Source organism: Hyla sarda, chromosome 2 (genome assembly GCF_029499605.1).
Source record: "Hyla sarda isolate aHylSar1 chromosome 2, aHylSar1.hap1, whole genome shotgun sequence".
Lineage (NCBI taxonomy): Eukaryota > Metazoa > Chordata > Amphibia > Anura > Hylidae > Hyla > Hyla sarda.
Genome location: NC_079190.1, coordinates 76,802,101 through 76,828,528, shown reverse-complemented (window position 1 = coordinate 76,828,528; position 26,428 = coordinate 76,802,101). Strand labels below are relative to the sequence as shown.

The following is a 26,428-nucleotide window of genomic DNA, read 5'->3' as shown; positions in this document are numbered from 1 at the left end:
CAGCCCGGAACGACTAACCCTCCCCACCGGACGGTCCCTGCAGCATAGATGGCCTGGAACAGCTCACCCTTCCTTCCCACAGAGGGGAGGTGAGTAGAAAACTTAAAGGGGGGTCTGGATGATGGCGAAGGCTGCAGTGGTCTTCAACCTGCGGACCTCCAGATGTTTCAAAACTACAACTCCCAGCATGCCCGGACAGCCGATGGCTGTCCGGGCATGCTGGGAGTTGTAGTTTTGCAACATCTGGAGGTCCGCAGGTTGAAGACCACTTGACAGGCAGAGAGTTCACTCGAGTATAAGCTGAGGGGGGCGTTTTCAGCACGAGAAATTGTGCTGAAAAACTCGGCTTATACATTATATTAATCACTATAATAAATAAACACCCCACATTTGATACAGCTCAATGATCTCCCAACAACAATGTATACAAAAAATTGGAGTCATTCAAGAAATTACAAAAATGCTAATTCTTTGTTTAGAATGTATAGTAATAAAACATAGGAGGAAGTCCTCCCAGGAGGGGAACAGGTATCACCCAGGTATCACATAAGGTGCCTACTTATAGCATTAACATGCATATCATCTCAATAGATAGGTTAGATCATTGTTTCCCAACCAGGGTGCCTCCAGCTGTTGCAAAACTACAACTCTGCTGTCCGAGCATGCTGGGAGTTGTAGTTTTGCAACAGCTAGAGGCACCCTGGTTGGGAAACACTGTATTAGATCATTAAATAGTGCCCCAGGGAATAGTAGACATTGGGGAGCTGCCCCAATAGAGTCAATTCTCAGTGGATTAAAAAAAATTGAGTTTTATAACAGGGTGGACAAAATGTGACAGAATTTAGTAGTCAGCTAGACCATTCCACAAGCCAAGTTCACTTTTTGGTTGGCTTAGCAACAAGAATAACCGCACAAATGAGTTGCAAACGTTGGGCAACACCTGCATATGTCTATATTTTACCTAGCTCCTAGTTGAAATGTGTTCTTTGTACTTTTTACATTTGTCATTTAATACCTTAGTATACTTTACTATATTAGCATATGACTCAGATTTACTAATAGTGTCTAAATAGGTAAACAGTGCAAATTTTAGACAGTCTACAAATGGGCCACACTTATCACCGTTGTTAAAGGAAAACTGTCACCCTGATCACCCACACTAAACCCAATACACAGGGTCATAGTGTGGGCTACCAGGAGTGCAAAGAGGTGTCACTTACCAAATTCCATCCAGTGGCTCCTGTGATATTGCTTGACGAAAGTCCCGTTCTCAATTTTTGGTTACCTGTGCGCAGGAGGCGGGGCCCCGATGGCTGTCCGCCCCCTGCTTCTTTCTGCCTCCTGAAACAGTCTACCTCTATTAGTATATTCAAATTCTGCGCTGCGCTCTGAGGCAGGAGGGCAAGCGCTGTTAGTTTACAAACAGCTCTCACATACTAGTGACGAGAGAGCTCTTCTTGCCAGAGCGCTCTTCTACTGTGTCGGAGCGCAGCGCTCACGTGACTTACGACTCACGTCACTAGTATGTGAGAGCTGTTTGTAAACTAACAGCGCTTGCCCTCCTACCTCAGAGCGCAGCGCAGAATTTGAATATACTAATAGAGGCAGACTGTTTCAGGAGGCAGAAGAAGCAGGGGGCGGACAGCCATCGGGGCCCCGCCTCCTGCGCACAGGTAACCGAATTGAGAACAGGACTTTCGTCGGGCAATATCACAGGAGCCAATGGATGGAACTTGGTCACCCACACTATAATTCTGTGTATTGGGTTTAGTGTGGGTGATCAGGGTGACAGTTTTCCTTTAATAAATCAGACGCATCTTTACACTGTCTAGTCAAGTTTTAGACTAATTATTAGTTGTCTTTTTTTTACCTCAAAGTGGTATGCTACAATTTTGGCACAATTGTTTTATGCACACAATCTATTCTGCTTTTCTGCATTGCAAACTTTTTTGCTAAGCCACGCCCATTTGTCAAACAAGACACAAGTGTCTGAACAGTGTCCAGAACACATAATTAATGTGGCGCAACTGATGTGAGCCAATTGTTCTGACTCAAATTATGCCTCTATGGCGCATTTGCCTCTATGTATTTGTGAATATTATTCTATTTGTGCACTATTTGCTGTGAAATCAGTTCTTAATGAGAGAACAAATGTATTTTTCTATAAAATTGTAATATATTATGAGCTTTCTTGGAAAATACCACAGTCCAGTGGAACGTGTTATTGGTGATCTTCATAATAGTTGTAGATTATAACACTTCACATGTGAAAGCAAAACTTGATCTCATCCTTCCCCTTTGGAATGTTTGGTTATTTTCAAGGGTTTTTCCCCTTATTTTGCCTAAGGAGAGAGCAAATACTGCAAACCATTACAGTTTTAACTTGTGATGAGGGAGTATGGTGTTTACTGTAGAAGCATTAAGTAGACATTGTAGATATTGCACATCTACTAAAGTCATGATTTTCCATCAGATGACTGAGAAGCTGCTGGATTTGGAGAATGAGAACATGATGCGGGTGGCAGAACTTGAGAAAACGCTGTTACAACGGGAAAAGGACCTGGAGCTCATGAGGGTGAGACACCTGTGGGATGGATTCTTGGCTGTGACTTCTATAAATGTTGTTACTGTATACCGTGGGTTTATACTTTATCCACCTCTTGTGTTTTTTTCTGTTTTAATCATTGTGCAATGAGAGTACTAGCAATATCTTACTATGTTTACCATGTCCTATTCCCACATACTGTACTTCTGGATTATATTTGGCAGATATATTGCAAAATAGGAGATACTCGGCACTACTGTGTATACGAATGTGTCTTTTTAGGACATGTGTCCACGATCCTTCCAGGTAGCAGGCTGACTAATGGTGCTCAGTAGAGATGAGCGAACTTACATTAAATTTGATTCGTCACGAACTTCTCGGCTCGGCAGTTGATGACTTATCCTGCGTAAATTAGTTCAGCCTTCAGGTGCTCCGGTGGGCTGGAAAAGGTGGATACATTCCTAGGAAAGAGTCTCCTAGGACTGTATCCACCTTTTCCAGCCCACCGGAGCACCTGAAAGCTGAACAAATTTATGCAGGAAAAGTCATCAACTGCTGAGCCGAGAAGTTCGTGACGAATCGAATTTACTGTAAGTTCGCTCATCTCTAGTGCTCACTGACTCGTTAAAAAAAAGATTGAAAAGTCAGGGCACTCACCCACGTCAGGTCTTCATACTTCTTTTTTTCAAAGCAAGTCAAACATATCAGTGCTTCAAAAGGACAATGGTGGAAAAAGGCAGTGGCGGGGGTTGCTCCGCTGGGCGACGGTTGCCATTTCGCACTCTGCACATCGCTTCAACTGGCCCGTTAGGGCCAGTTGAAGCGCTGTGCAGAGTGCGAAATGGCAATTTGAAGCGCTGTGCAGAGGGTGAAACGACAACAGTCGCCCAGCGGGTAAACCCCCGCCATTGCCTTTTTCCTCCATTGTGCTGTTGAAACACTGATATATGTTTGACTTGCTTTGAAATAAAGAAGTATGAAGACCTGACATGGGTGAGTGCCCTGACTGTTCAATCTTTATGAAAAAAAATATATTTAAGTCTAACTTGAAATGCAACTTATATTGAAATTTTATTACACACAAAAGAAAAGAGCGTTTGAGAAATCCAAAAATACTTTATTGATACATCGTGTAAAAACACATAAAAACATGAAAAAACATGGACAAGCGCTTCCTGAAAAACAGGGGTGCGAGGAGATTACCAGCAAAAAACTGAAGAAAGGTGAGGGCTCACATCATAGAATATTAAATAGTGATAGACTAACACAGATATGCAAGTGCAGCCAAACGGCTAATATGTTTTTTTTGTGTTTTTCCATGATGTATTAATAAAGTATTTTTGGATTCCTCAAATGCTTTTTTCATTTGTGTGTAATTATAGTTCCTGCGCGGGATCTGTTACTTATGAAGGGAGTTGTGTTAATTTATTGTAATATTGAAATTTGCCACAACTGATGTCCTCTATGGCGATATTACAGTCGGAATAAATTCTTAATCTTGACCTACACCTAAGGCAGTAGGTTGCGAAATTACTGTAAACTAGTATGAAAAACATAATTTGCCATTAATTTCATGCGGTATGTTTCTTTAGGACACGTATGAGAAAACAACCCATCAGGTGAACACGCTAAGGAAAATCGTCAAAGAAAAGGAAGAAGCCGTTCAACATCTTCGCCAGCTGGAACAGGCCAATGCTTTGCATCAGCAGAAACAGGGGTCTGCTGGCATGGTGCTGCCACCTCTTGGGGTTTCTGGTGGAGATATGTCCTTGATTGCAGACTTTCCACCACCTCCACCGCCACCACCTGCTCCTGCACCAGCACCTGCAGCTCCACCTCCTCCTCCGCCTCCTCCTCCACCTCCTCCCCCACCCCCTCCACTTATGCAAAGTAAGAGTCCAAGTTCATTAAAGGTTATGCATTTGATATTATATTTAGCACAACCAAAGTAAATAAGAGTGATTCTTATTAGATATCATCAGCTGCCAGCATACCAAATCGTCCTATAAAATAAGGGCAGTGAACGAAGTAGAAGTGTTTTTTTCATATTAGCAAGGAAGGATCTAGATGCTTTTCTCTGCAAAAAATTTGTTACATATTAAAACAATTAATTCCACCTAACATTACTTAGGCCCCTTTCACACTGCCGGTATGCCCCGTTAAATACGGCAGAAAAACTCCCTTTTTTTCGTCATTTTTTTTTTTTTCAGTTTGACGGCCGTAATTTTGACGGGTCATAATGGCCAATAACGAATCCCGATGGACCCCATTAAAGTCAATGGGGTCCATCTGGAGCAGTTATTTTCGGAGAGAAAAGCCGGAGAAAAAGACTGTGCAAGCACAGATTTGTTGCAGTTTTACTGCTCCATATTTACAGTGCGGATTATGTAAATTACATTTATAAAATAAATCCACACTTGCTGATTTTGCTGTGAATACGGAATGGTTTTGCACTAAAATCCACAACTTTAAGTCAATAAAGAAAATTCGTAATTGATCCACATAGGGTCTTACACAACAATTGATTTGCTGCATATTTATAGGGGTACTCCAGTGAAAAAACTTATTATTATTATTATTATTATTATTATTTTTTTTTTTTAAATCAACTGGTGCCAGAAAGTTAAATAGATTTGTAAATTACTTCTATTTAAAAAGCTTAACCCTTCTAATACTTAGCAGCTGCTGTATACTACAGAGGAAGTTCTTTTCTTTTAAATTTAAAAGAAATTCAAAAGGTAATGGCGGACATCAGCGATCGCGCGCGGACCTGCTGGTAATGACGGACATCAGCGATCGTGCGCGGACCCGCTGGTAATGGCAGACATCAGCGATCGCGCTGATGTCTGCCATTGATCCCTTAGATGACGTGATCAATGCAGGTCACGGCATCTGCGGCAGTGCGGCATTTAAAATGGCTGATCTGATCGCCCGCGGGGATCAGATCAGCCATGATGACGGCCGGAGGTCCCCTCACCTGCCTCTGCCCGTCTCCCGGGGTCTTCTGCACTGATCTGCCTTCCAGCAGACCAGAGCAGAAGATCGCCGATAATATTGATCCGTGCTATGCCCTATGCATAGCACTGAGCAGTATTAGCAATCTCATGATTGCTATAAATAGTCCCCTCTGGGACTAAAAAAAGTATAAAATGTAAAAAAAACTTAAAAAAAAAAACTTTTCCCCATATAATAAAAAAAGTGTAAAAAAAAACGATAAATAATGAACATATTTGAGTAAATGTCCGAACTATAAAAATATAATGTTAATGATCCCCTACAGCAAACGGCGTAAACATAAAAAAAAAGTCCCAAATTTCAGCTTTTTTGTCACATTAAACTGCTATATAAATTAATAAAAAGCAATGAAAAAGTCACATATAAGCCAAAGTGGTAATAAAACAATCTACAGATCATGGCGCAAAAAATGAGCCCTAATGCATGCCTGAATACGGAAAAATAAGAAAGTTAGAGCTGGTCAAAATAGGGCAATTTTAAAAGTTATGATTTTGTAAAAAAAAAAAAGTTTGAGATTTTTTATAAGCAGTACAATAATAGAAATGCAGACCAGGTAGTCAGCTCACAGACTCCACCGCACAGCTGTTTCTCCAAACGATCGGAGAAAACAGACTTTAGCCAGCGTCAACTGTAACTTCACTTTATTCAGTGATAAAACGCGTGTACAAAAGAGAGAACCTTAAAAGCAATGATCATCAGACATCCAGCATCCATCCTAGCATTGGAAAAAGGGTCATGTGACCAGAAATGCGTCATGCATGGTAGTGTTCCTTCTTCTTATCTGGATGTCTGATGATCATTGCTTTTAAAGTCCTCTTTTTTGTACACACGTTTTATTGCTGAATACAGTGAAGTTACAGTTGCTGCTGGCTAAAGTATGTTTTCTACAATAATAGAAGTGTATGTAACCATGGGTATAATTTTAATCGTATTGACCCAGAGAATAAAGAAAACATGTAATTTTTACTGTAAAGAGTACAGCGTAAAAAAGAAACACCCCCTCCAAAAAAGATCAAAATGATTATTTCCGTTTAAATTTCCTTTTGTTTTGTGTTCCTTTTTTTTTGTGTTCACCATACATTTTAGGGTAAAATTTGTGGTTTCATTACAAAGTACAACTGGGCACGCAAAAAACAAGCCCGCAAAAATAAAATTGGCTGTGTCCTTAAAGGGGTACTCCGCTGCTCAGCATTTGAAACAAACTGTCCCGAACGCTGGAGCTGGCGTCGGGAGCTTGTGATGTCATAGCCCCGCCCCCTCATGAAGTCACGCCCTGCGCCCTCAATGAAAGTCTATGGGAGGGGGCGTGACATCCATCACACCCCCTCCCATAGACTTTCATTGAGGGGGCGGGACGTGATGTCATGAGGGGGCAGGACTATGATGTCACGAGCCTACGGCGCCGGGTCCAGCGTTCGGAACAGTTTGTTCCAAACGCTGAGTAGCAGAGAACCCCTTTATGGGCAAAATGGGCTGTGTCCTTAAGGGGTTAAACGGACATAGATGATACAGCAAATCAAAGATCCACAATTTTTATGTAGTTCTGTGAGTGTGACTATTGGAAATATATGTTGGAGCATCTAATATCGGAAAATGAAAAGTTACTTGCCTAGACATGTGTATCTTAAGTCATTCTTTAGATGTTTTAATATGAAATCTGTTCCATTTCCTGTATTAGGTAAATGTCCGCCCCCACCGCCACTTCCATCCTCCTGTCCGGTCATCATCACAACAGGATTATCTGGTAAGCTCTACATTGAGAAGGCAGAATATTCTGTGGATTTTGTAATGCTAATCTGACTCTGACTAACTAGAACTTTTCCATTGTAGCCATCCGGATCAAGAAACCGATCAAAACAAAATTCCGCTTGCCTGTGTTTAATTGGACGGCACTGAAGCCCAACCAGATCAGTGGGACGGTGTTCAGCGACCTGGATGACGAGCGCATTTTACAGGTAAAGTCGTTTCTATACTTTTTCATTACTGCCTTGTTATATGCATATATTCATGCAGGTAATGGCCAACTGTCTAAAGTGTGTAGGGGTCTTCTGACTGTCTCCAGGCAAATAATGTCAGAGGAGAGAAAGATCAGGCACATTGGATTTCAATTGTCTAATCCAAATGAGTCTGGCAGTGGGTTACCCCCAATTCAGAATACATGAAAGTTGGTCTGACAGCTATGCCATGTATATGGATACATTTACCCAGACTCGTTAAAGGGGTACTCCACTGAGAATTTTTTTTTTTTTTTTTTTTTTTTAATCAACTGGTGCCAGAAAGTTAAACATATTTGTAAATTACTTCTATTAAAAAATCTTAATCCTTCCAGTACTTATCAGCTGCTATATGCTCCTCTTTTCTTTTTGAATTTCCTCTCTGTCTGACCACAGTGCTCTCTGCTGACACCTCTGTCCATTTTAGGAACTGTCCAGAGCAGGAGAGGTTTGCTATGAGGATTTGCTCCTACTCTGGACAGTTTCTAAAATGGACAGAGGTGTTAGCAGAGAGCACTGTGGTCAGAAAGAAAAGAAATTCAAAAAGAAAACAACTTTCTTTGGAGCATCTGATAAGTACTGGAAGGATTAAGATTTTTTAATAGAAGTAATATACAAATCTGTTGAACTTTCTGGCACCAGTTGATTTAAAAAAAATGGAGTACCCCTTTAACCAACGAGTAAAGATAACTTGTATCCTGAATGCATTTGTTTCCAAATTCCCGGAACCCAATTAATGTGATAATTTCTAATAGGATGAAGTATAAGTAAATATTTTCACTGGCTCCTCTCAGTAGGTAGATTTCCTTGTCTAAGGGTGTGTTATTATGTCTGTTGTAGGATCTGGATATGGATAAATTTGAAGAAATCTTCAAAACTAAAGCACAGGGGGCTGCCTTAGACCTGACCTGCCCCAAGACTAAATCTTCTCAAAAATCCATTAGCAAGGTGACTCTTCTTGAAGCCAACCGAGCCAAGAACTTGGCCATCACACTGCGAAAAGCTGGAAGGACAACAGAGGAGATCTGTAAAGCTATCCAAACGTAGGTGTCTCATTACAGTTATGTAATTTGTTACAGAAGTAACATGCAGAAAATCTGCAGCATTTTATAATTTTCATTCATGTAATGTGGAAAAAAACAAATTCTGTGCCGGAAATTAAAGGAGAAATGCAGCGAAAAACTTTTAACTCTCCCTGTGCCCGGGCTGCAAAAACTATAAAAAAATTACTTTTAAAAGGGTACTCCAGCCCAAAGACATCTTATCCCTTATCCAAAGGATCGTGGGGGTCCTGCCGCTGGGGACCTTCATAATCTCTCATGCAGCGCCCACCTGTGTGAGCTGCATGCAGCCCTGGAGACTCTGAAGCCTCACGACTACAGGGCCACGACTCCGCCCGTGTGACATCACACCCCGCCCCCTCAATGCAAGTCTATGGGAGGGGGTGGGACCTCCGTGATCAGAGATCTTATCCCCTATCCTTTGGATAGGGGATAAGATGTCTTAGGGTACTCCTTTAACTCACCTTCCTACGTTCCCCCGTCGTGCCGGTATCAACGTCCCGTTTCTCGGTTGTTACTCGGCTCCCTGCTTTTTAGGCTCGAAACGTCACACTGCGGTCAGCGTATCTCCGGCCGCAGCGATGTCCCGCCTCGGCCGATGATAGGCTGAGCGCACTGTCATGTAAGGAGCCCGCATCGGAGGAACGGGACATCAATACCGGAATGTAGGAAGGTGAGTTAAAGTTTTTTTTTTATTTTTTTTTTTTTGTAGCCCACGGCACAGGGAGAGTTAAAAGTTTTCTGCCGCATTTCTCATTTAAACTGCAGCATGGAATTGAAATCATCATCATGTTAATTCATATTGCAAGTACACTGCAGGTTTGTTACAGATTTTCCTCAGTGAATTCAATGGGGAACGAAGTAAGATCTACTGTTCAGCTTGGATGGATTTTGTCCGTGTGTATGTTGTATGTTCTGTGATAACTTGAAAATGTCTTAAAGGGGTAGTTCAGTGGTGAAAAACTTATAAGTTTGAGATTGTGGGGGGTCCGACCGCTGGGGCCCCCTGCGATCTCTATGTACGGGGGCCAGGCTCTCCGGCCAAATAGCGGGTGTTGACCACCGCAGGAAGCGGCGGCCGACACGCCCCCTCAATACATCGCTATGGCAGAGCCGGAGATTGCCAAAGGCAGCGCTTCGGCTCTGCCATAGAGTTGTATTGAGGGGGCGTGTCGGCCGCCGCTTCGTGCGGAGGTCGACACGCCCCCTTCCCGCAGGCTCTCGTACAGGAGATCGTGGGCGGCCCCATCGGTCGGACCCCCCGCGATCTGCGACTTATCTCCTATCCTTAGGATAGGGGATAAGTTGTTCACCACTGGACTACTCCTTTAAAAGTATATTAGAAAAACTATAGTTTTTGCCAAGATGTACAACATATAAAAGGTTTTTATATGTGACAGCGCCTATTTACTCGTCAGATCCAACAAAAAAATTTTTTTTTAAATATATCACTCAGTACCTAGTCCTGACCATGTACAACTAATTTGTGTCTAGCACCTTTATTTTTTTTTTTTTATTACACTTTAAATTTAGCTCACTAGTCTGAATTCCACTCAAAGGGAGGGGGCGTGGTCTCACTGTGCAGGTTTCCGCCCCCTCCCTCAGGATGCTCACATCTCCCCTAGCATTAGCAAAACTACAACTCCCAGCTTTTCCTCACTGACAGTAGCGGGACACAAGATGACAGTGGGAGGATTTTTCCTCCAGCTGTGAGCCCTGCGCTCACAGCTGTCAATCAAGGAAGTGTGTCCACGACATAGGTGATGACGTATGGACACAGCAGGACTAGTATGTTTCCAAGCAGGCAGGGGGGCTGTTTGACTGGCTTTTTCAGTATGAAATACTGAAAATGTTCTAATGAAAACAATTGCAAAACGTATTGGTTATACATGCTTTACAACATATCAAAAGTTTTTGTATCTGACAGTGCCCATTTAAATGTAACTTCATAAAACATTTCCCAATAAAAAATTCATACCATAATTTGTTTGGTTTCACTTCATTGCAGGTTCGACTTGCGGACAATACCTGTGGATTTTGTGGAGTGTCTGGTGCGATTTCTTCCCACAGAAGCAGAAGTGAAGTTACTGAGACAATATGAGAAGGAGAGGAAGCCTCTGGAGGACCTGTCTGATGAAGACCGATTTATGATGCTCTTCAGTAAAGTGGAACGTCTCTCCCAAAGGATGTCCATCATGACGTTCATGGGCAACTTTAACGAGAACCTGCAGCTGCTCACACCGGTACAGAGACATTAACATTACAACATTCTCAGACATTTCCTTGGTCACTGTTGGTGATGTGGGACATGGGGGCAGATAAGAGACACAGGTCTATTCATAATAACACTGCTTGTTACCTTATAACTGAACTGTCTTCTACAGGTCCTTCAATCTTCAGTATTTTCCCCTTAGACCCTGTTCACATCTATATTGGAGGCTTCACTAAAGGTGATATATCATGCAAGAAAACTTATCTCCTAATGAAAGGATCTTGAATTTAGGTCTGACCACTGGGACCCTTGCGATCTCCCTGAGAAAGGGGGCATGGGAGAGTCATTCGGTTATCCCCAGTTCTCTCATAGAGATACATGGAGGGGGAGTGTTGGCTGCCGATTTGTTGGGGGGTCAACACTCTCCATTCCCGGGGAGAGCTAGGGCCTAGTGCAGGAGATAGTGGGGGGGGGGGGGGGGAAATCGGACACCCCACAATTTAAAACCTATCCTCTATCCTGTGGATAGGGGCTACATTTTCTTGCATGATACTTCTCCCTTATGGTTAACCCACTTAACAGACTGGACAAGAAGAATAAAGCTGTCAAAAACGACACAAACAGTGAACAATACAGCAAAACCCAAAGGCCTACATTATAAGTCATTGTGGTCCAGCAGTTGTTGCTAGTGTTCCATTAAAGACAGAAAACTTTATATAGATGTGAACGGAACCTAATAAATTACAGTACAGTTTTTTAATACAATAAATATACATGGTATATTGAATGTTTTTAGCTCCACATAATAGCTGGCATGCATTTATCAGTGACATTGGGTCTATGTTTTACACTAGGATAAAATGCATGTAATGTTGTACATCCATCTGATACATTCTCTAAAATTTCAGCAACTTAACGCAGTGATTGCAGCTTCTGCTTCTGTTAAGTCCTCTCCGAAGATGAAACAAATGCTGGAGGTGGGTCAGAGCCTAAGGATGAGGTGTAAACTCTATATTCAGTTCTTTTTGGTATGAAATCTTGAACTAACCCCTCCTTGTCTTGCTTCTGTTCAGATTATCCTCGCTTTAGGCAATTACATGAACAGCAGCAAAAGAGGATCTGTATACGGGTTCAAACTACAGAGCTTGGACTTGGTAAGATTGTGTTATCACTGAACATCTTGTTAGCACCGAAAAAGGAGACTACTACCGATTGATATTCCAATATCTAATAATTTTATTTGCTTCAGCTTCAAGACACAAAGTCAACAGACAGGAAATTGACCCTTTTAAACTACATTGCATTGATCTGCAAGGAGAAGTATCCTGAAGTGGCCACGTTCTACAATGAGCTTCACTTTGTGGAGAAGGCGGCAGCAGGTGAGGACATCAGTGTCATGACATCGGTCATCATCATCATCTCCAGAATAAGAAAACATGTATTTTTTTATGTATAAGTCTATTTAAATAGAATCCTTCACAATTCAATACAGTGACCCCCCGACCTATGATGGCCCCGACATACGATCATTTCAACATACGATGGCCTCTTAGAGGCCATCGCATGTTGAAGGCAGCATCAACATAAGATGCTTTTGTATGTCGGGGCCATCGCATAAACGGCTATCCGGCAGCGCAGACTGCTTCAGCTGCCACCGGATAGCCGTTTACGGTGCCCCGTGTGGTCCGCTGACAATCACTTACCTGTCCTCGGGGCTCCGGTGCGTCCTCTTCGGGATCCCTGCATCGTCTGCGCTCTCCATCGCTGTGCACGCCGTCCCATCATCCAATAGGAGCGGCGTACGTAGCGACGTTATGGCGGTGACGGAGAGCAAGGATGCCGGGGAAGCAGAGTCTTTGGCGCCGGGGATGCGGCGACAGCGATGGACGGCGACATCGAGGGCAGAGGTGACAGTCCAAAGCGGCGGGGACACGTGAGTATAACCTCCAATACCAGTGGTCTTCAACCTGCGGACCTCCAGATGTTGCAAAACTACAACTCCCAGCATGCCCGGACAGCCAACGGCTGTCCGGGCATGCTGGGTGTTGTAGTTTTGCAACATCTGGAGGTCCGCAGGTTGTAGACCACTGTCCTATACTTTACTTTTTACGGATCCCTCAACATACAATGGTTCATTTGGAATGGATTACCATCGTATGTTGAGGGACCACTGTTTATATATTGTTTTCCATACATATATTACATAGCTGTGGCTGCTTTAATCTCTGTGCACATTTTCTTCCTACTGATCCTGAAGTGAAGACTTGCTTAAGGGCATTTGTATAACAATTAGATCAGAATGTTGTTTGCACAATATGGGTGTAATAGAAAGTAGACTCTTCTGCTTTATCTCTGACAGTGGCCTGAGGTCTAGAGACATCCTTTGTTAGAGTATACCCCCTTGATCAGGTTAAGTTGGGTGTATATTTTTTTACCTTGTGGCTGTCTAGATAAAATGGATCCTAAAGTGTCCCAGTTTAATTGGCCACTAGGTCGCACACAGTAAGCGGAAACTTCCCATCCCTCACTTTACAGCTTGCTGAATTATTGGCAAAACCTGCCATTTTTAGCATACATGTTCTGTGTATGGAGTCCTTCCTGGTGGCAGATGTCAGTGATTGGGTAGGGGAGTAGAAGGATTGGACATGTTAAATTTTAACCTGCCTAATCCTTTGTTCTCAAGAAATAAAAGCTGCCACAAGAAGTGGGAGAAATAACTGTTGGCAAATCAAGTCATTTAAAGGGGTACTCCGCTGCTGAGTGTTTGGAACAAAATGTTTCGAATGCTCAGAGCCGGCGCCGGGAGCTCGTGATGTCATAGCCCCGCCCCTCATTAAGGTTGCGCCCTGCCCCCTCAATGCAAGTCTATGGGAGGGGGCATGACGGCTGTCACGCCACCTCCCATAGACTTGCATTGAGGGGGCTGGACGTGATGTCATGAGGGGCAGGGTTATGATATCACGAGCTCCCAGCTCTAAGCATTTGGAACATTTTGTTCCAAACGCTGAGCAGCGGAGTACCCCTTTAAGGTATTTGGCTGGCTTAAATGACAGATTGTGTGTATTGGTGGAGGCCTAGATGAGGCAGGATAACAACACAGCAATAGTCTAATTGTTTGGTGTCCCACCTCCGGAGCCCCCACCAATCACAAGGACAATCGTCTACACTCACTATATTCACCGGGCTAGGTATGTATGTGTATTGCCACTCAGTGTAATGTAGAAAAGCAGGGACTCCTGCCTTTGAGAGGAGTCCCTGCTCCTGTACAAACTTTGTGTGGGGACTTACAGGGCAATCAGAGCACATACTAATCTGATTTGGAATCTAAAATAAATCTGACAGATTCAACAATTGGGACCCAAAACAGATCTCGATAGATTCGCTCATCTCTACTCATCACCTATCCTGTACATAAGGAATACGTTCTTTTGTAAAAAAAAAAAATCCCTTTAAAGGGTTACTTCTCTCCCCAGCGTCCGGAACTCAATGTTCCGAATGCTGGGTGCGGGCTTCCGCGTTAACGCCCGCCCCCTCGTTTACGTCATGCCCCGCCCCCTCAAAGTGTATGGGAAGGGGGTGCGACGTCATGAGGGCGTGAACACGGAAGCCCGCACCCAGAATTCGGAACATTGAGTTCCGGACGCTGGGGAGCGGAGTAACCCTTTTAAGCCTGTCCTTGTAGAAGTATGAGCGAAGTGATAGAAGAGTTTGATAATCATTCCTCTAATCTTAACAACATCTGTTGTCTTTCCAGTGTCTCTAGAAAATGTCCTACTGGATGTCAGAGAGTTGGGGAAGGGAATGGATTTGATCCGCAAGGAGAGCAGCCACCATGATAACAGTGTGTTGAAGAGTTTTGTGAGCACAAATGAAGGGAAACTAGACAAGCTTCAGAAGGATGCTAGGACTGCGGAGGTAAGTGCATCTGGGAAAGGTAACAATGCTTGTTGTGGCCGTGTATTAGACCTTCCTTGTGTAGAAGAACAGGAGTCACTCTGTGTGTGGGCATAATATTCTCACTTATAGGGCACATTAGGTTTGCCATAGATCAGACTATATGTAGCATATGGAGGAATTGGATTGTTCTGCTTTAACCTATGCTAAGGTAAGTGCACAAAGGTTGGCAGAATGTCATGTGCTTGTAATGGTGTTACACGTGGGTTACAGATCTTATGTCACTCTTGATGTGCAGAACTCATTCATGCTGTCCCTGTCTTCAGCATGCATTGTCAATATCCATCATTGTAGAGTTGGGTTAGAGAGCTGTCATTTTTGCCCCTACTAGAAAATATTAGTGCAGTGTTTTCCAACCAGGGTGCCTCCGGCTTTTGCAAAACTACAACTCCCAGCATGCCCGGACAGCCAACGGCTGTCCGGGCATGCTGGGAGTTGTAGTTTTGCAACAGCTGGAGGCACTGTGGTTGGAAAACACCGAATTAGTGTATGTGAGAGCCCATGGCTGTATTAGTGTATGTGGGAGCCCATGGCTGTATTAGTGTATGTGAGAGCCCATGGCTGTATTAGTGTATGTGAGAGCCCATGGCTGTATTAGTGTATGTGAGAGCCCATGGCTGTATTAGTGTATGTGGGAGCCCATGGCTGTATTAGTGTATGTGAGAGCCCATGGCTGTATTAGTGTATGTGGGAGCCCATGGCTGTATTAGTGTATGTAGGAGCCCATGGCTGTATTAGTGTATGTGAGAGCCCATGGCTGTATTAGTGTATGTGAGAGCCCATGGCTGTATTAGTGTATGTAGGAGCCCATGGCTGTATTAGTGTATGTGAGAGCCCATGGCTGTATTAGTGTATGTGAGAGCCCATGGCTGTATTAGTGTATGTGAGAGCCCATGGCTGTATTAGTGTATGTGAGAGCCCATGGCTGTATTAGTGTATGTGAGAGCCCATGGCTGTATTAGTGTATGTGAGAGCCCATGGCTGTATTAGTGTATGTGAGAGCCCATGGCTGTATTAGTGTATGTGGGAGCCCATGGCTGTATTAGTGTATGTGAGAGCCCATGGCTGTATTAGTGTATGTGAGAGCCCATGGCTGTATTAGTGTATGTGAGAGCCCATGGCTGTATTAGTGTATGTAGGAGCCCATGGCTGTATTAGTGTATGTGAGAGCCCATGGCTGTATTAGTGTATGTGGGAGCCCATGGCTGTATTAGTGTATGTGAGAGCCCATGGCTGTATTAGTGTATGTGGGAGCCCATGGCTGTATTAGTGTATGTGGGAGCCCATGGCTGTATTAGTGTATGTGGGAGCCCATGGCTGTATTAGTGTATGTGGGAGCCCATGGCTGTATTAGTGTATGTGAGAGCCCATGGCTGTATTAGTGTATGTGAGAGCCCATGGCTGTATTAGTGTATGTGGGAGCCCATGGCTGTATTAGTGTATGTGAGAGCCCATGGCTGTATTAGTGTATGTGAGAGCCCATGGCTGTATTAGTGTATGTGAGAGCCCATGGCTGTATTAGTGTATGTGGGAGCCCATGGCTGTATTAGTGTATGTGAGAGCCCATGGCTGTATTAGTGTATGTGAGAGCCCATGGCTGTATTAGTGTATGTGGGAGCCCATGGCTGTATTAGTGTATGTGAGAGCCCATGCTTCCGCTTGCATTCTATGGTTTATGGTCTTTTTTAATATTTTTTTTAAGTTTCTATAGACAACTTGACACCCATAGTGAATATATCCAAATATTCTAGAGAATGCTAGAGAATATTTTTTACATACTGGTTTGCCATTGTCTTTGGCTGGGTTCACACCGCGTTTTTGCAATACAGTTCCCGTTTACGGTTTCAATTTGAAAATCGTACGGAACCATATTGAAAACCGCAAACCGGTATGACTAAGGCCCTACGGGCCGAAACACGTCACGTTGCTTGAATCCTTGTTGTTTCCTATGGAAACTACTATGTTCCAATAAAGAAGTTCCTTCTTTCACAAGTCAGCGCTGGATATTCTCTTCCTTTTGCATATTTCGTGGATGTGTCCAAGTCCAGTCCGGGCGCATATGCAGGAGTGAGCTGAAATATCTTGCTTCATTATACATATTGAAAACCTTATGCATTGACTCTCCATTGAAAACCGCATGCCAAAAGATGCATCCGGTTGTGTCTGTTTTGCATCCCGTACGTTTTTTTCAGTCTTTTTCCCGTACCCAAAACTGTAGCCTACCACGGTTTTTGGTCCGGGTGAAAAACCATACTGAAATGTGTGTGTGTGTGTGTGTGTGTGTGTATATATATATATATATATATATATATATATAGTACAACAATGGATCACCACTCACCACACCTGCAGCTGCTCCTTAGCCCGTGCTCCGGACACACCGGTACCGCCTCCGGCTCTAACAAAATTCAGCAAAAAGATAGTCCGGCACAGAGCTGTTGTTTGCAGTTAAGAACTTTGAATACCAAAATATGACTAAGCACTCAGGTGCGAAATGCGCCAGATTATCCTGTGTATTGCGTTATACTGAAATAAAAATTCAAAGTTCTTAACTGCAAACAACAGCTCTGTGCCGGACTATCTTTTTGCAAGATAGATATATATATATTTTTTTTTAACATGGGGGTCAATGGGAACCGTACAGAACTGTATGTGCGTACGGTTCCATACGGTTTTCACCATACGGTTTTTGACTTTGCACAGTTTTTTCTTGGAATTTCAATCAAACAAGTCAAACTTTATTCATAATGGAATGAAAATTTATAAACGTATACGTTTTTTTCTTTAAAAAAAAAAGCTGCTGCAACCGGACATCGTTTTTCAAACTGTATACGGGTTAAAATTTGTACACACGTTTTGATACATATTAGTCCGGTTTTGAGGAATCCTTTTTTTTTTTAATCAAAAACCTGATACGGGAACTGTATTGCAAAAAACTTGGTGTGAACTCAGCCTAACACACTTTTGCCTTCCCTTCTTTTCTGCCATTTTATTGAATTGTGTGTTTTGTTTTTCCCCATCAGCTGTTTTTTCCTGCTTTATTTGCCTGTTCAGTTTGGGTATTTTTAGCCATCCATCCCACTGTGATTCCTCCCTCCCACCCTTCCCTCCCACCCTTCCCTCCTCTGTGCCTGCAGGAAGCATAAACTTGTGAAGTTCTGTGTGCTCTTAGAAGAGAACAGTATCTCCAGATCTCTTCTTTTTCTCCTCTGCAGGAAGCGTACGCAGCTGTAGTCCATTACTTTGGAGAAAATCCAAAGACAACGCCGCCCTCTGTTTTCTTTCCAGTGTTCGCCCGATTCATCAGATCCTATAAGGTACAGAAATTAACCTTGTGTCGTAGACTTGTGTGCAAGCCTGTTGGACACTGTAGAGGCACCTGTGAGTTCAATGTGTGTCCTCAAAACCCAGAAGAAAAGACACTTTCCTGTGATTGTTCCAGCAGGAAACTGTCCTTAGGGTGTGGTCACCAGCACACTTACTGCGAAACCATTTTACCCAGTGAGTGGGACAGTATTCAGAAAAGACTCTGCACGAGTGGGAACATAGAAACTAATAGAAATGACAGCCTGGTCCATTGCTAACTCTGCTCTAGAGTGAATGTAGTGTGTAGATCAGTGTTTCCCAACCAGGGTGCCTCCAGCTGTGGCCAAACTACAACTCCCAGCATGCCCGGACAGCCTTTGGCTGTCCGGGCATGCTGGAAGTTGTAGTTTGGCCACAGCTGGAGGCACACCAGTTGGAAAACACTGCTATAGATCCTCAAATCTCAGAGAGTGATTACATACAGTCTATGCCAACACAATATAGAGCCATGTTCAAGAGAGACCACATTTCGATCATCAATATTAATTCCACTTTTTTTTTTTCCTCCTCACATTTTTGAAGGTCTCTTGGGCTGGTTTAAAAATATGTGAGAGTGCCACTTTAGATTTTTTCACGTCAAAAATTGCCAAATTTGGTGCCATATTTTTTTTATTTTTTTGTGCTAAAATTGCCGAGGTTGGCACCAAAATCGGCAATTTTGGCACCAAATTTTACATCACGGAAAATTCTGGCAGAAGCATCTGATGTAATATTCCATGATTACTAGTGCGCAGACAAGCAATAACTGTATAAATAAAACATTTCTTGGGCTTAAATGTGAATTCATGTGCAGTGAACATGGGGAAAAAAAAAAATGTTTTTATTTTCCACTAATAATTATTTATTTTTCACCTTTTCCAAAAAACTAAAGAAAAAAAACAAAAACTCCAGCCGTTTCTGTGATTTCTACACTAACATAAAGCTGGTGTGAAATTTTTGATGTAAAATGGACTCTCACCCCTTAGAAAATATCATGTAAAACTTACATTTACAAAGCCACGCCCACTTTTGCAAGACTGGTGTTACTAGTGTAAACCTTGGATAATTGTCATGTAAAACACTTTTAATATCTGATGTAAAATCTTGGCGCAAAATGCAAAATTTTTGATGTGAAGAGTTTTGTATATGACTCCCAATGTGCGTGAATTGGGTCACGTTACGGCCTACAAGTTGCAGCAACCAAGATCTGCCAGAAATCCATCCTGGATAGGTCGGGTCTGGATGTGGCCACTTGTGGGTTGCAATGAGAATCTATTCACTTGCGTTAGTAGCCAATGTTTGGGTACACGACCCATGTCATGTCGCCGTGTACTCTTAGCCTTATGAGACATGTTTTGCAGGAGGAATTCAACCACAATGAAATCTACCTGAAAACCAATGTGTGAATGTGCTCTAAGGGTGCGTTCCCACAGGGCGTATACGCAGCGTATTTGACGCTGCGCAAAATTTATGGCAGCAGCGGGAAATACGCTGCGTATCCCTTGGTCACTATACACACAGGGCTTTCCGGCGGCAGCCCTATGTGTGCAGTGAGTTTTGGAGGCGGAGCCGCGCGTCACACACGCCGGCACATGGCTCCGCCTCCAAAACTCACTACACACATAGGGCTGCCGCCGGAAAGCCCTGTGTGTATAGTGACCAAGGGATACGCAGCGTATTTCCCGCTGCTGCCATAAATTTTGCGCAGCGTCAAATACGCTGCGTATACGCCCTGTGGGAATGCACCCTAATAGTGTCAAGAATGGGAACCCTTCAAAGTGCTTGTCAGCTGCAGAGTCTGAACAACACCATCTCCATTAATGTCACATTCAGTTGTAGCAGTAGTTTATGACATGTAAGTCTGGGTTCACACCACGTTTTTGCAGTTCCCGTATCAGGTTTTTGATGAAAAACGGATTCTTCAAAACTGGACTAAACTGTATCAAAACGTGTGTACAAATTTTAACCCGTATACAGTTTGAAAAAATTAATGTCCGGTTGCATCCGCTTTTAAGAAGAAGAAAAAAGTATACCTTTTTTAACTTTTCACTCAATTATGAATAAAGTTTCAGTTGTTTGATTGAGATTCCAAGAAAAAAAGCTTTCGGTGTCAAAAACCGTATGGTGCAAACTGATGGAACCATATGCACATACGTTTCTGTACAATTCCCATTGACTCCCATGTTAAAAAAAAAAAGGTATACGGTTTTTCACCCTGACCAAAAGCCATGGTAGGCTATGGTTTTGGGTACGGGAAAAAACTGGACAAACCCGTACAAGATGCAAAACATGTGGTTTTCAATGGAGAGTCGATGCATACAGTTTTCAATATGGTTCCATGTGGTTTTTACATTGAAAACGTATATAGGAACTGTACTGCAAAAACGGGGTGTGAACCCATCCTAACATAGGATTTTTAATGAATTTGCTGCATTTAGCCACTTTCTATTATCTGAATCCAAATCAGTACAGTGGTCCCTCACATACGATGGTAATTCATTCCAAATAAACCATTGTTACTTGAATTTGTCGTATGTTGAGGGATCCGTGCAATAATAATATAGAAAGTGTGTCCCTGCCACTCCGGACCGTCGCTCTCCATCGCCGACATCACGTCCCCGGGGTGTCCCCTCCGCTCCGGACCGTCACCGCTGCCCCGGATTGTCACTCTCCATCGCCGTCATCACGTCGCTGTGCACGCTGCTCCTATTGGATGACAGGACTGCGTGCGCGGCAATGTGATGACTACAAAGGAGAGCGACGGCCATGCAGCGGAGCATGAAGAGGACGGTCCGGAATGCCGGGGACAGGTGAGTGACGATCACCGGAGCACATCGGGTACATTAAATGGTTTTCCGGCAGCAGCTGAAGCAGTCTACGCTGCCATATAGAAGTTTATGCGATGGCCTCGACATATAAAAGCATCGTATGTTGATGCTGCCTTCAACATGCGATGGTCTCTGAAAGGTCATCAAATTTTTAAATGATCGTATGTTGGGGCCATCGTAGGTCGGGGGGTCACTGTATTTCAAAACCATGGATTATGTTAACAGTAATGGTGCCTACTGTATAGTCTGGGTCTGCTGCAGCTTGGCTGCTATGCCAATATGGAACAGATCGGGAAGTGGCATGTATGAGGCTTCCTTGTTTGTTGGTATAACTAGTTTACAATGCCTTATTCTCCAAAAAGGATGCTGAGCAAGAGAATGAAATGCGGAAGAAGCAGGAGGAGGTACTAAGAGAGAAATTATTAGCTCAGGAGGCAAAGAAGATGGATCCTAAGGTAAATAGTAGGCGACATCAGTTTGTATCAGTTGGTATGTAATGTTATATTCACTCACTGGGCAACGCAGTAAATTTGTTTCTGCTTTCTTCAGTCTCCAGCCCCAAAAAATAAGCGTCAGCAACAAGATTTGATAGCTGAGCTGCGGAGGCGGCAGGCCAAGGACCACCGCCCTGTCTATGAAGGAAAGGATGGAACCATTGAGGATATCATCACAGGTGGGTTTCTTCTACAGGTGACATTTTTGTACATTTTTTTTTCCGGCAGCAATCACAGATTTCCCCTGGAGTTATATCCGCATCTTCCCGCACTCCTGGGGATGTCTACACCTTGTGATGAGAATATTTTTTTGGATTGCCTGTATCTGACTATGTATGTGTATCTCTCTGTCTCCCCAACCCGCATTGATGACTGCAGTCCTGAAGAGTGTCCCATTCACAGCCAGAACAGCCAAGAGAGGCTCTCGGTTCTTCTGTGATACATCCCTTTTTGAGGATTCAAACTGTTAAGCCCAGTGCCTTTAAAAAAAAACAAAAGTATGTAAAGGTACCTCCACCCTCCTACTGCATGCATTGTCACCTCTCTTATCGGACAACGCTGGAATGCATGCCCGCACTCTGTGCTTTAACTTTATGGTCACTTTACTAATAATCTGCAATGCACCTGACTGCATGTTATTCTCATGCCTGGATATTTACAACTATGAGAACACATTAGTAGTGTTCTGCAGCCGTTTCCTCTATATATGGAATATTCCTTGGATATATTACATAAATACTCCACTTTACTCCTTCAGAAATGTAAAGCGCAGGCTGAGGGAAGATGCTTCAATAGGGGCAGGCCTGTGAGCACTTGTGGATGTGAACCATCTTCCCTGCCTTTTGTGCTCTACAGCAGTGTTTCCCAAGCAGGGTGCCTCCAGCTGTTGCAAAACTACAACTCCATGCTGGGAGTTGTAGTTTTGCAACAGCTGGAGGCACCCCGCCTGGGAAACGGCGTTCTACAGGATGTTGCCTGGCATTTAAAGGGGTACTCCGTTGCAAAACTATTTTTTTAATCAACTGGCCCTGGAAAGTTAAACATATTTGTAAAGTACTTTAATTAAAGAATCTTAAAGGACAACTGTAGTGGAACACTTTTATATATTCCCGGGCCTCAAAAATAAACTTATACATACCTTCCTACGAGCCCCCGTTGGTCCGGCAGTGCGGACGTCATTCCACTTCCTGGGGACGGGGACGCCGCAGAGCCGTCGGCGTATCACCGGCCGTATCAATGTCCTGCCCCGGCCGGTGATAGGCTGAGCCCACTGTCATGTGAGAAGCCGGACAGAGCTCCTTACATGACAGTGGGCTCAGCCTGTCACCGACAGGGGCGGGACATCGCTACGGCCGGTGATACGCCGACGGCTCTGCGGCGTCCCTGTCCCCAGGAAGTTTAATGACGTCAGCACTGCCGGACCGTGAGGCCTGTGCCGGACCAACGGGGGCTCGTAGGAAGGTATATATGAGTTTATTTTGTTTATTTTTGAGGCCCGGGCACGGACATATATAAAAGTGTTCCACTACTGTTGTCCTTTAAAGGGGTACTCCGGTGGAAAACATTTTTTTATTTAAATCAACTGGTGCCAGAAAGTTAAACAGATTTGTAAATTACTTCTATAAAAAAAATCTTTACCCTACCAGTAATTTTTAGCAGCTGTATGCCACAGAGGAAATTCTTTTCTTTTTGAATTTTTTTTGTCTTGGCCACAGTGCTCTCTGCTGACACCTGTTGTCCGTATCATGAACTGTCCGGAGCTGGAGAAGATCCCCATAGCAAACCTATGCTACTCGGGACAGTTCCTGACACGGACAGAGGTGTCAGCAGAGAGCACTGTGGACAAGACAAGAAAAAGCAAAGAATTCCCTCTGTAGCATACAGCTGCTAAAAAGTACTGGAAAGGTAAAGATGGTTTTATAGAAGTCATTTACAAATCGGTTTAACTTTCTGGTACCAGTTGATTAAAAAAAAAAATAATAATAATTTCCACCAGAGTACCCCTTTAATCCTTCCAGTACTTATCAGCTGCTGTATACTACAAAGGAAGCTCTTTTCTCTTTGCATTTCTTTTCTGTCTGACCACAGTGCTCTCTGCTCACACCTCTGTCCATGTCAGGAACTGTAAATAGCAGGATGTTTGCTATGGGGATTTGCTTCTACACTGAACAGTTCCTGATACAGACAGATGTTTCAGCAGAGAGCACTGTGGTCAGACAGAAAAGAAAAAAAAAGAACTTCCTCTGTAGTATATAGCAGCTGATAAGTACTGGAAGGATTGAGATTTTTTAATAGAAGTAATTAAAAAATTGTTTAACTTTCTGGAGCCAGTCGATATGAAAAAAATAGTTTTACACTGGAGTAACCCTTTAAGTGGTGACAACAAAGGATGACAACTCTCTGCACGCTGTATCTTTGAAGTGATATCATGGTGTCCTTCACACTACTCATTTTCTTGACATTCGGGCCATGATAGATGGTCTTCAATATATATCTATATATCCATGTTTTATTTTATCTCTCAGATTAGCCCCAGGAAGATTCATCTGTAGTATCCCTCCTATTGCTGAGGGTAAGAAACTGTCCAGAGACAGCTATATGTGCATCAGCTACTGCAGGCTATGCTGCTTTTGCTTGAAAAGAATACTTTTGTGTTTACTGCACAGCGGGTATCATGTACAGGTCCATTGAGTCGGACTAGACCTCATAACTCTCCTGGTACAGCTGTGCCTCCAAAGGCAAACCAGTGACCTAGAACCATAGAACTTGGGTTTTACATAGAACAGACCAGTCATCTACAGTACAACCTCTTTGAGAAGACCACCCAAAATTGCATTGAAAAGTGATCTTCTGTGAGGGTGGTCTTTTCAAAGAAGGCGGTCATTGTGTATAGTGTTCTGAAAATCCGTCATACGAAATCTGGTCTGGATAAGTGGGTGGTCTTCTGGAGAGGTTTCATTGTACTTTGGTGAAAAACAACTGTTTTCATATCGACTGGCTCCAGAAAGTTAAACAGATTTGTAAATGACTTCTATTAAAAAAAATCTTAATCCTTCCAGTACTTATCAACTGCTGTATACTACAGAAGAAGTAGAGTTGTTCTTTTCTGTCTGACCACAGTGCTCTTTGCTGATACCTCTGTCCATGTCAGGAACTGTCCAGAGTAGAAGCAAATCCCCATAGCAAACCTCTCCTGCTCTGGACAGTTCCTGACATGGACAGAGGTGTCAGCAGAGAGCACTGTGGACAGACAGAAAATAAATTGAAAAATAACTTCCTCTTTAGTATACAGCAGCTGATAAAATCTTAATCCTTCCAGTACTTTTCAGCTGCTGTATACTAAAGAGGAAGCTATATGCGCCACAGGAAGTTCTTTTCTTTTTCAATTTATTTTCTGTCTGTCCACAGTGCTCTCTGTTGACACCTCTGTCCGTGTCAGGAACTGTCCAGAGCAGGAGAGGTTTGCTATGGGGATTTGCTTCTACTCTGGACAGTTCCTGACATGGACAGAGGTGTCAGCAGAGAGCACTGTGGTCAGACAGAAAAGAACAACTCTACTTCTTCTGTAGTATACAGCAGTTGATAAGTACTGGAAGGATTAATATTTTTTAATAGAAGTCATTTACAAATCTGTTTAACTTTCTGGAGACAGTTGATAGGAAAAAAAAATTGTTTTTCACCGGAGTACCCCTTTTAAATTGAAGCGCCATCTTGCAAAGGGAGCGGGTTAATGAATTACAGCATATAAAGCAATGCAACAAAAGCAGTGAAACTGCTGCATGGGATTATATTGCAGGACTAACTTGGCTAGCTTTGCAGAAATTTTTACAACTAATGCCCCAGTGTCTGTACCCTGTATACAGGCCACTGGGTAAAAAGGTCAGTATATGGCTGAGATTCGCTTGTCTTTGCATTTCTCTTTCCCAACACAAGCATATACTGGATAACAGCAACTAACTGCTTCCGCCAAACCTGCTTTCCTCCATCTTTTAAAAAGATTTTCTTTCATCTCATCCACTATCTCTTTCCATCTTTCAGATCTCCGCAATCAGCCCTTCAGAAGAGCAGACGCGGTCCTCCGGAATGCCTGGCGACGGATCTAGCACTTCCATGTTTACGAAGTCGTAAGGCTTAGCCGTGCATTGCCCTGCGAGGCCATAGACTGGTAGAACTTAGCAGTTTACGCCGCGCTCCTCCCTCCGTTCCACATTGTAAGGGAAATGAAGAAGCCCGGGACACTTTACAGAGGAGAAAAAGTGCCTTATTGCTACAGTATTATAGAACTATTTTTATTTCTTTTACTATTTATATATTTTTTTTAAAAATGTTTTACTGTTAAAAAATGTAAATATTTTGTAATATTCTTTGCTGAATGTGTACCGGCTGCTGTGGGCAATATTTGTTGCGAAAAAAAAAAGAAAAAAAAAAAAAGAGAAGGAGGAGGAGGAGTAGTGCCTTGTAAGTGTAAAAAAAAAAAAGAAAAAAGTCTGCAGATGGATAGTCTGAACACTAAAGTGATGCCACAACTGAAGCTTCAGGTAATGCAGTTCTAATGGTTATTGGGGACGGTAATTTAAAAAAAAAAAATAATAATAATAATTTGCCAAGATTGCTCCAGAAAGTTGTGAGGTGACCTATAATGTAGGATGTAGGCAGATGTAAGAATTCACATGAATATCTAAAGCAGTGTTTTCCAAGCAGTGTGCCCCCAGCTGTTGCAAAACTACAACTCCCAGCATGCCCGGACAGCCAAAGGCTGTCCGGGCATGCTGGGAGTTGTAGTTTTGCAACAGCTGGAGCCACACTGGTTGGGAAACCCTGATCTAAATGGACTGTTATTGGTAAGTAGCAGTGGTGAGGACACTTGTCAGATATACAGAAAAGCCATCCCTTCTGGTTCTGCTTTATTGTAGATCCAGGGCATGTATCCCTTTTGTTGCTCTCCAGCTGTTGTATGAAGGCTCAGGGCATGATGGGTGT

The 26,428-nt window shown here is 43.2% G+C and overlaps 1 protein-coding gene across 9 annotated transcripts in view; it reads left to right on the top strand.

Moving 5' to 3' along the window:
- Positions 1–26,037, top strand: part of LOC130358635 (formin-like protein 3) — a 289,106-nt gene extending 263,069 nt beyond the window's left edge. For 7 of the 9 annotated variants that reach the window (XM_056562151.1, XM_056562152.1, XM_056562144.1 and 4 more), the window contains 15 exons: positions 2,474–2,575; positions 4,138–4,435; positions 7,239–7,304; positions 7,391–7,515; positions 8,395–8,597; positions 10,624–10,858; positions 11,736–11,804; positions 11,901–11,981; positions 12,077–12,206; positions 14,582–14,742; positions 17,997–18,098; positions 21,317–21,409; positions 21,504–21,627; positions 21,827–21,945; positions 25,487–26,037. In XM_056562151.1, coding sequence (XP_056418126.1) covers positions 2,474–2,575; positions 4,138–4,435; positions 7,239–7,304; positions 7,391–7,515; positions 8,395–8,597; positions 10,624–10,858; positions 11,736–11,804; positions 11,901–11,981; positions 12,077–12,206; positions 14,582–14,742; positions 17,997–18,098; positions 21,317–21,409; positions 21,504–21,627; positions 21,827–21,918 — 1,881 coding nt within the window. In that variant the 3' untranslated portion in view covers positions 21,919–21,945; positions 25,487–26,037. Of the gene's footprint in view, positions 1–2,473; positions 2,576–4,137; positions 4,436–7,238; positions 7,305–7,390; positions 7,516–8,394; positions 8,598–10,623; positions 10,859–11,735; positions 11,805–11,900; positions 11,982–12,076; positions 12,207–14,581; positions 14,743–17,996; positions 18,099–21,316; positions 21,410–21,503; positions 21,628–21,826; positions 21,946–23,973; positions 24,021–25,486 lie in introns of all 9 variants that reach the window. The other 2 variants (XR_008889593.1, XM_056562146.1) reach the window with 2 other exon arrangements.
- Positions 26,038–26,428: the final 391 nt, after the last annotated feature.